At 42.2% G+C, this 10,839-nt stretch overlaps 1 protein-coding gene across 1 annotated transcript; it reads left to right on the forward strand.

Moving 5' to 3' along the window:
* The first annotated feature begins 5,385 nt into the window (after window positions 1-5,385).
* LOC149322651 (uncharacterized) lies at window positions 5,386-7,444 on the forward strand. The gene is made up of 2 exons (XM_089530740.1): window positions 5,386-5,911; window positions 6,954-7,444. The coding sequence occupies exons 1-2, from the start codon at window positions 5,386-5,388 to the stop codon at window positions 7,442-7,444; spliced, it is 1,017 nt and encodes a 338-aa protein (XP_089386866.1).
* The last annotated feature ends 3,395 nt before the right edge of the window (window positions 7,445-10,839 follow it).

Below are 10,839 nucleotides of genomic sequence, written 5' to 3' on the forward strand. Positions count from 1 at the left end.
TTCATCAAACTTTCAAGGGCATCTGTGACCCAAGGAAGGCTTAAGAATGTTTTTAGAAGAACTGCAAGTTCTACTAATGGGAACTTCATGCAAAAGACAGGTACTTGGCTAACCCCAACCCTGAAGAACTCTGTCTTATATATTGTCAGTCTCTTGCAGCAAAATAACAACAATAAAAAAGCTTCTGGCAAATTAAAGACTAATAGATTTTATTTGGATTAAGCTGCAGTTGGATATGATATCTTCACTTCATAAAATGTTGTCACTCAGCCAGGTCACCCTCTTGTATGTATTTCAGCCTGATCTTGACAGCAATCTGACATTGAAAGACTCAATGTTCAAAAACAATTGGGGGGGGGGGGAACATTTACACATCCTAGAACACTCAGTTCTATCTCCAGAAGGTTGGTTGTGAACCAAAAAACTTCAAAGGCAGATTCTAATGTGAAACAGCCAAACAAGAATGAAAGAATACATTCACCTCTATCCCTGGGACTTGAACAGAGACAAAAGCTTTTTATCATATTTCTGCTACTAGAATAAAAATAGCCACAACTGTGACTGTTTCGCTAAAAATAGCGTTCATAGTAGCTAATAGACAAAAACAACTCAAATAATAAAATCCATTCAAATCATCACAGTGATTTCAGGGATGCGATATCTGGACAGATTCACAGCAAGACAGATACAGTCGGCCCTTCTTATACACGGATTTTTTATACACGGATTCAAGCATCCACGGTCTGAAAATGTTCCCAAAAAGTATAAATTTACCTTGCTTTTCCATTTTTTTATTAGGGACACCATTTTGCTATGTCATTATATGTAATGGGACTTGAGCATACACGGATTTTGTTATACACGGGGGATCTTGGAACCAAACCCCAGCGTATAACAAGGGTCCACTGTACATAGTTATGGTCCCAAACTATTCAGGGATTTAAAGATTAGACTAAAACTATGAACTGGGCCTGGAAGAAAAGATCAGCAGTCATTGGCAACCCACCTTTGTCTGTTGGAGGTTTATGAACAGTTAGCAGTTAACCTGCTAATAAGGTATGTGTTAAGCACCTCATCAGTGCAAGAATGCTTGTGGTAGCACCCATAGTGAGTACTTACTTAGATGGCCAACAAATACCAGGCTATATTTAAGAGGAAGGATCTGGCAAAACTACCTCTGGAGATTCCTTGCCTAAGAAAGCCCCATAAGATACATGGGGCCACCATAAATTGTCAAGCAACTTGAAAGCACGCGCGCGCGCACACACACACACACAGTAAAATAATGAATTTTGCTCTTTGCATTTCTGTTCCTCTATGGAATAATCTGCCAACCGACTCAACGTGCCACATTTTTTTTTCCTTTGGTGTTGTGTGCCTTCAAATCCTTCTGACTTATGGTCACCCTAAATCAGGGGGCTTGCCTTTGCCTTCCTTTGAGGCTGAGAGAGTGGCACTGGCCCAAGGTCACCCAGTGGGCTTCCAGAGTCTCAGTCCAAGGCTCAGAGCCAATATGGCACAGCGGTCTAAGCGTTGGACTACAACTCTGGAGACTAGGGTTCAAACCCCAGCTCAGCCATGGAAACCCAGTGGGTGTCCTTGGTCAAGTCACATATTCTTGGCCTCAGGGGAAGGCAATGGCAAACCTCTTCTGAACAAAACTTGCCAAGAAAACCCCCATAATATGGTCGCTGGAGGGTCTCCATAACTGGGAAATGACTTGAAGGCACACAACAACAACAACAACAACAAAGTCCAGGACTCAACCCAGTACACTAGACTGGCTCTAGAAATCCATGGCCACCATTTTGTGTCTTAATTGATGGAAGGTGAGGAATAATCCACTCCACTGCATGTCACCCCTAGCTCTCCCTGGGATGAGTTTTGTCATTGTGTACCTTCAAGTCGTTTCCAACTTAAGGGCTGTGTTCTCACTGCCTAAATAATATGGGCTGACAGCACTTTAACTGCCATGGCTCCATGCTATGGAATTCTGGGAATTGCAGTATCTTTATTCTGGGAAGTGTATATGTTTATTAAGCTTTTAACTGTCTCTATCTGAGAGCTCTGCTGCCACAACAAACTACAGTCCCGGGAATTCTGTACCATGGAGCCGCTGCCGTTAAAGCAGTGTCAAACCGGATGATTCCTTCAGTGAGGATGCAGCATAGGTGAAGCTATCATGGGATTTTCTTGGCAAGTTCCTTCAGAGGGGGTTTGCCATTGCCATCCTCTGAGGCTGAGAGAGTGTGACTGGGATGAGTAGGGAGTTTGAGAGAAACTCCAGCCTTGACCTTTAGCTGGACCTTTGTTCCCTCAGGGCTTTGCAAAGTGAAACTGATGAAGAGAGATGGGAAGGGAGGGAAGCCATTCTCTTCTTGAATGAGAGGGCCATCGAGGTTGATGGGGCACTCAATGGGGATCCATTTGCAGGTTTGGGAGTAAGGAAGAGCCCACGAGGCAACGCTGCAACTTTCTTTCCTTCCTTCCTTCCTTCCTTCCTTCCTTCCTTCTTCATTCATTCATTCATTCATTCTTTGCATTGGAAGAAAAGGCCCGGAGAGAATTGTTGCTCTGCTTCTCAGGTTTCGGTTTCAAACATTCCAGCCGCCGAGGTAAGTGAATCCTTTTCATCGCTGCAGATCTGGACTAAACTCACTTTGGTCCAAAACACACTGCAGGAATAATAATAATAATCCAGTTCGAGACCGCTTTAACTGCCCTGGCTCAGTGCTAGCGAACCCTGTTGTGGCACCAGAGCTCTCCGACAGAGCAGGATCAATATCTCCCCAAACTAAATTTCCCAGGATTCCCTACCATTGAGCCAGGGCAGTTAAAGAAGTCTCGAAGTGGATTATTTCTGCAGTGTGTTTGGGAGCCAAATCTTAAGCCATGACTATTCAGGGGGAGAGCCAGGGTGGAGTCGTAGTTTATTCTGGAGAGCAAGGTTCGACTCCCTGCACGGCCAGGAAAACCCACTGGGCGAGTCACACTCTCTCAGCCTCCTCAGAGGAAGGCAATGGCAAACCTCCTCTCAGGAAATCTTGCCAAGAAAACCCCGTGATAGGGTCACTTTAGGGGCGTCATAAATCAGAAACAACTTGAAGGCACACAGTTACAACAACCAAGTTGTGTTGGCCACATAAATGTTGCCTTTCTGTCCCCTGCTCTTTCCTCTGCTTCTGTGAATCAGAAGGATATTAAGGATAACTTGGTTGCTGTGTGCCTTCCTTCAGCTCATTTCTGACTCATGGCCGCCCTATTGTGGGGTTTTCTGGGCAGGTTCCTCAGAGGGAGTTTGCCATGGCCATCCTCTGAGGCTGAGAGAGTGTGACTTCTTGCCCAAGGTCTCTCAGTGAGTTTTTATGCTCAAGTGAAGAATTGAACCCTGGTCTCCAGAGTCACAGGTCTAAAAAACACACACTGCAGAAATATTCCAGTTTGAGATCGTTTTAACTGCCCTGGCTCGGTGCTAGGGAATTCTAGGAACTGTAGTTTTGGGAGACACTTGGCCTTCTCTGTTAAGAGAGCTCTGGTGCCACAATAAACTACAATTCCCAGGATTCCCCAACTCTGAGCCAGGGCAGTTAAAGCGGTCTCAACTGGATTATTTCTGCAGTATGTTTTGGACCACAGACTGCGTCCGCATTGCAGACATAGACCAGTTTGACACCACTTTGACTGCCCTGGCTTTTTTTGCTATGGAATTCTGGGAAGTTAGTTTGTTGCACTTAGGTGAGTAGGTTCAGAGTGTACTGGGGCTTCATCTGCACTGCAGAAATAATCCAGTTTGACACCACTTTAACTGCCATGGCTCAGTCCAGTGGAGTTCTGGGAATTGGAGTTTGTTGTGGCACCAGAGCTCCTTGATAGGGAAAGTTAAATGTTAATAAAAATTCATTTCCCAGAATTCCATGGCTAGGGCATGGAAACCCCCACCAGGTGACCTTGGGCAAGCCACACTTTCTCAGCTTCAGAAAATGGCAATGGCAAACCTCCTTTGAACAAATCATGCCAAGAAAACCTCATAATAGGTTTGTCTTAGGGTCACCATAAGTCAGAAATGACTTGAAGGCACACAACTACAACAACAGCAAAGCAATACTGTGGAATTCTGAGATTTGTGAGGTATTTAGCCTTCTGTCGGAGCACTCAGGTGCCACAAAAAACTACAAATCCCAGGATTCCATAGCATGGAGCCATGACAGTTAAAGTGAGGTCAAACTGCATTTATTTTACACTGCAGATGCAGCCCCAGATGTGTGTGAAAGTACCAGTGATGGTCAGCCCCAATGCACCTGCCTCAAATGGTTTCCTCTGAAGGAGGAAAAGATGGAGTAAGGCAGAGCAAAACAATGTTGGTATGCTAGGGAGGCAGTGGAGATTCAAAACCATTGCTGCCCTCCAAGTGTTATTCGACTGCAGCTCCCATCATTCCTCACAGCCGAGTATATAGTCGTTAGGGTAGCTGGGACTTGCAGCCCAAAATCTTGCCAAGAAAACCCCCATGTTGAGGTTGTTATACTTTGGCCCCATCATGAGAAGACACGACTCATTAGAAATGCTTGGAAAGGTAGAGGGCAGCAGAAAGAGAGAAAAACCACAGGCCAGATGGCTAGACTCAATCAGGGAGGTCATAGGTCTGAATTTGGAGGACCTAAGCAGAGCAATGAAGGACAGGAGGTCTTGTAGATGCCTCATCCATAGGATCACAATGCATCAGGGTCCACTGGAGAGCTGTTAACAATAGTTTGGAATGATGTGAATTGTAGTCTAATAAATGTAAAGCAGGTACCAGATTGGGGAATACTGCCATGAAACTGCAGATGTCCAGTATTTGATATTGTGATCACTTCTCAAATTTAGAGGTGTTCGTTTCATAGGTTCAAAACACACAGCAGAAATAATCCCGGTTTGAGAGCGCTTTAAATGCCCTGAGTCAGTGCTAGGGAAACATTTAGCCTTCTCTGTTAAGAGAGCTCTGGTGTCACAATAAACTACAATTCCTAGGATTCCGTAGCACTGAGCCAGACCCACAGTCTTGGAAGCTCTTGCCTTTAATTTCAGATCCATTGAGGCTCCTGTTGGTTACCCGTTTGTCAAGGACAGATTATTTGCATGTGTTCAGATTGTTTTTATTTCATGCCTTAAAATGATACTTTTTGAACTACACTTAGAAGTTGTAGTAAATTGCAAGAAGGGAAAGAAATCCACAAGGGAGGATGGCTAGCGATTCTGAGTGTTATAGTCTAAAATAATTCTCCTGGAATTTGTCGTCTCACAGTTTCCAGATAAAATGCTGGCCAATAAAAACCCTAATGTTAAAAGCTGCGAAACAAGCTTTTGGTTCTTTTTTCCAATGTCCTTTGCAGCCTCAGATCTGTCATGCAGCAGGAACCACGGCGGGAGAGGTGGAACCATGAGGAGACAATGGTCTTCCTCACCCTTTTTGGGGAGCTGGATATACAGAAGCAACTGAAAGCCTCCCACCGGAACCAAGCCATCTATGAAAAGCTTTCTGGCAGAATGTGCGAACTCGGGTTCATTCGTACTGCATCTCAGCTGCGTACCAAAGCCAAAGATTTAAAAAGGCAGTACAGGGAGATTAAGAAGCACAATGGCCAGATCAGTGAGGATGACTCCTTCTGGCAGTACTACACATTCCTGGATGACATTTGCCAAGCTGATGACAATATGGAACCAGAGGCCACTGTCTCGCCCACCTCCGCCACTAAGAAGAGTAAAAGGCATACTGAGGCACCAAAAAGTTTACCACAACCTACCGAACAGCCGCTTCCTGACAAAAGCCAGAAACCTGGGCTACCCTATTGTAGCCCTAGAACTTCACAGAGACTTTCAGATGGTTCCCTTGGCACATCTGCCTCAGGGGCTTCTGTCAACACATCTCCACGTAAGTGTGGACTTCCTCTCTTGAATCTTTTCTTTAACCTTTGTCCAGGAGTGACTCTGGGGCTTCCCACTGGAGTTGTTTGCTCTCCCAGGCTGCCCTTTTTTGGAGTGCTGAATTTGTCTATTAAATGGGTTGCATAGCCACTCTTTGCTTTTCAACAGCAAATCAGAAGTGGGCTTCAAACCACTTGTGGTTTTTGTTTGTTTTGGCTTTTAGCAATACAGGCTGAGTCTCCCTTATCTGAAATGCTTGGGCCCAGAAGTATGTATTTGTATATACATACATAATTATGGAGATGGGGCCCATGTCTTAATACAAAATTCATTTATGTTTCACATGCATCTTCTTCATATAGCATAAAGTTAATTTTGTGCATGAAACAACCACCGGAAAGCAAAGGTATCTCAGCCAACCATGAAAAAAAGTTGTAGATTTTGGAATATTTTGGAATTATGGATAAAAAAATATTCATCCTGTACCAGAAAACTAGCTCCTGAACTGACCGAAGTTGCCCATTGTTCCTGTAGTCTTTCTCTACTGTGAATCCTTTGATTCAGAGATGGGAGAACTTGTGGCCTCCTTGTGTGTTTGGGGGCAAGAATTAATTAAAAACACTGATGATCACACTAATAGAAGGTCAAACCAGTTAATTTCTTCAATCTATCTCTTTTGCTTAACATCCAGCCTCTGAAAAATTGTAGAGCTTACTATGCTATTTTTGTTTGTTCAAGCAAGGCAAACTTTAAAAAGGCTGGTTGTCTGATTCCTGGTTGTCGTTTTTAAAAACAGTTTTAATTTACAATGCATTTCTTTGTTCTTTCAACCAGTACTTTTACTGCATTCCTATTATAACATTGGTTGCATAAATGGAACTACAGTGACACCTGGTGAGAGAAAACAAGCATTACATAGCGAGGGGGATGAGGGAATTACCAGAATTCTATCTAAAATTAAAACTCATTTGAAAGGCTAACTAAAAAGAACTTGCAAATTTGTCTGAAGGCATGGCATACATGGAATATGTTCTTCTTTATTTCTTCAGCTAGAAAACGGCAACACCCTGCAGCCAATGCAAGACTTCACCTTGCCAAGATAAGAGCCAGAAAGAGTCGTTCAGTGAGAGAGTTTTCGAAAACATTCTTGCAGTATAGTAAAAACATGGAAAATTTCCAGAAGTCCTTTCAAAGCTACATGGGTTTTGAGAATCAAAAGAAAGAGAAAATCCAAAGCGAGGCCTCCAGAACAAGGAAGGAAATCAGATCAGCTGCCAGTCAGATGCGAGAAGCGATTCTTGTCCAGGCAGAAGCCATTAGCAAAGTTGCAGATGCAATAAACAGGTACAACGATCTTCTTGAATGCTTCGTCTCAGAACCGGATTTACAGAGAGGGGGGAAAGAAGTCTTTCAAGATGATGAAGGTGCATCCAAACAAGAGAGAAACTCCTTGTCCCATAGATCAGTTAGGAGGGACTCATTTTCAGGAAGTAGCCATAGTTCCTCTAGTGAAAATTCATTTGATGGAATTATGGGATAATGAAAAGAGCCAAAATAGGGTGGTTCTCTCCAGTCCCAACCCTGCTCCCTATTTCTTTCAGGGTCTCTGTATATTTAGAATTCAGTACATACACAGAATTTGTGTTAGGGCACAGGATCTTACTAATGAAATACTGTTAAAATGTTATGTCTCAAAATGATGCACACATTGTCAAGTGTTCGGTGGTTCTAAAATGTTCCAGAGATTTCCTACTTTCTTGTATCATCCCTTCCCTTTTTTTACCTTTCAACAGTCCAAATCAATGTTTGACCAGAGAATATTTTGAGGCTATTTTAGTGACTTGGACAATATCCACTGTAGCTAGAAGCCTTATGGCTATTTCAGCTGTTTTTAACGTTTATTCTTGTAAATGCAAAATTTTGTTTATATTAAAATTTGTTTGCTCTTATATGACGACAGAAAAGTTGTATCTATAAGCAGGATGAAACTGGACTCACAGATCTATGGTTTCCTTTTCCATGGATTCAACCATCCAGTTTTTATAAATTCCAAAAAGCAAACCTTGATTTTGCCATTTTATATAAGTGACACCATTTTATTACACCACTATTTAACTAGATTTGAACATCCATGGCATTTGGTTTCCATGTTGTGTGCTTGTGTGTGCGTGTGTGTCCAGGAATTAAAATCCAGCAGATACCAAGGGCCTGTTGTATAGCTAATAATGATTTAAAATTTTATAGGTCATTCTGATTCTTGACTTCAATCTTTGATCTATATTTGATCTCCAATTATTTACATCTATTTGCATTTGTTGGCTGATACAAGATAGTATTTGGTAAATGACATTCAGGAACATTATTAACCATACCTGATCAAAAGACATTCAATGGTATTTGAAATTTTTGATAGTCCCAAACAGGATGGATCTAATGAATCAATGAGACTTCTGTTAATTCAGCAGTTGTAAGTTCGATTGATCCAATGGCTCTGCTCAACTTGGTAACACTTTTGATTTAGCCCGGGGTGGCAATCATGTTGCTCTCCATATGTTGAATTATTACGACTCCAAGCAGCCCTAGCCAGCACAACCAGTAATCAAGAATGGTGGGAGCTAGAATCCAACAACATACACATGGCTGCATAATTCCCACCTGGTAACAGCAATCTTTCTTAGATACAGTGTCATCCAGCTACATGTAAGAAAAGAGAAGCCACTAAATAGGCATTAAAATGTAAAGTGGGGATCTGTCATTAAGTGCTTTTTCAAAGCCAGTATCTGCAAAGAATTTGTATTATTAGAAACAAAAGAAGGAAAATTAATTCAGACTTTGCTTTGTTTTTTGGGGGGAGGGTGAAGGGCAGCCAATAACATATACAGTCACCCCTACTAACTCGTGGATCTGAGATCTGCGACCTTGAATATCCACGGAGGGGGTGGCCTGAGTGACTTCCAATGGCATGTACACCTGAGGGCGTGCCCCATTCAAGCCTATTAGGCTTCAATATGAGTCTCCATTTTCAGGGGGGAGGTCCGGAACAGATCCCCCACGAAAACGGAGGGCCAACTGTAATTTAATTTTTCACTCTGGTCTAGAGAAATATGGTAGCAGCATCTATAATCAGGGGTGAGCAAAGTGCAGCCCTGGGACAAATGTAGCATCCAAGGAGTCAAAATCCCCCCCCCCCCCATGCCGCCTAGGGGTTTGGAGGATCCTTTTCACTACAACTTTGGCCCAAGAGAGGCCTTTAAAAAACCAGGAAGAATATAATAATGGCATAAGCTTTTGTACACAGAAGGTAACCCTCAATTGACACATAAACATAGACCAGCCTTCTTCAACCTGGTAAATATTGTTAGTTGGGGAATAGACCAACACCTCTGAAAGATAGAGACAGAAATGTGTGGAAGATCATGTTCTTTCAAAGTATATGCAGAAAAACTATAAAGAACCAAAGTGGTTATTACCTTCCAAGCAGGGAAAGGACTCTCTATTGTGAGCTAGCAGATTACTACTAAAGAGCCTGAGAAGGTCATACCTATATACAGTGACATCAGCTTTGGCAGCTTCATATGATACCCTTTGAAAATATTAATTTGTTTTTAAGATGTTAAGCAACTGGGTTCTGAGTGTCACCTTTCAATATTAGCCTTGTTCATCCACTGTAGCAAAAAGAACAGAAGGTCTTGCAGCACATTAAATACTGTTCAGTATTATTTGGCATACAGTCCCACGTACTTTAAAAATACCTCACTGGGCTCAAAGAGATGAAGAGAAATGAATATTTTCCCACTGGGAAAATGAGCTCCAAAATTTTTGTTGCCTCTAAGTCAAGCAGATTCCAATTGATAAGACAAAAATTCATCAAGAAGTTCAAATTATCTTTTTTAAAAAACAACAACACATTGTTACAGAAGTACACTATTTGTACTACTTGCATTTCACTTCCCACTGCTTCAGTCGCCCATGTACACACTCAAACATATCTACAATAATCTGCCTGCTGAGGCAACACTCTACACATATGATGGAGTGGGCTACAGGTCTTGAAAACCTATGCCAAATCAAATTTGTTACATGCTGCAAGAATTTTGCTTGTTCTTTCTGCAACAAACATCTTATTTCCCTGGAAATTGACAGTGACTCAAGATGGCAGGCTTGCAAGTGGGGAAAAAAACAGCACAAAAATATCATTTTCTCCTCTTTTCTGGTTTGGCAACTGGAGGATTAGAGAAGGCCCAGGGAGCATTAGTGCCTACTGACTTGCAGAACATAGAGGGCTTCTGTGGCAGAGAAATGCCAACTTCATTATTTTTCAATAATTGTCCATTCTCCATTTTGGCAACACAAATTTTAAACCAGGCGAAGATCTGTTAAACTGTTCAGTTTGCCTTGTATCATTTATTTTTCAAACTACTGTTCTGCATAATGTATAGTACAAACCTACACATATCTAGACAACAGTAAATTCTAGACATTTCACTAGAGCTTACTTCCAGGTAATTCAGTAAAGGGTCACAACCTAATTTTTGTTTTGCTAGTCATGCAGAATGGCAAAGACCTCTATGTGACCACAAGGACTGGAAGGGACATCTGGGCACTTCTCTGCTTACAGCAGGTACTTCAAACATATCTCATAACCCCAGAGCTAGATTGGGGGTGGGCTGAGTCAGCTCTCCAGATGTTGCTGAACTGCAATGCCCAGTATCATTTGCCATTGGCTGTGCTGACCAGAGATGATGGTTGCATTCCAGCAAATCCTGGAAGATTCAATTTTTGCCAACACTTAAGACAAAAAGATAATCAGAATTCTTAAGGAGATGAATTATACAACCAATTGCACACTTTTGAAAATGTTCCTACAGAACTGAGGTGGGCAAGTGTCCTTAAGTATTTCTTTACCTGCAACTCCCTCAGCTGAAGGCAACATAG

This window comes from Sceloporus occidentalis, unplaced genomic scaffold (genome assembly GCF_023333645.1).
Source record: "Sceloporus occidentalis isolate IW3139 unplaced genomic scaffold, rSceOcc1.0.p SCAF_1, whole genome shotgun sequence".
Taxonomy (NCBI): domain Eukaryota; kingdom Metazoa; phylum Chordata; class Lepidosauria; order Squamata; family Phrynosomatidae; genus Sceloporus; species Sceloporus occidentalis.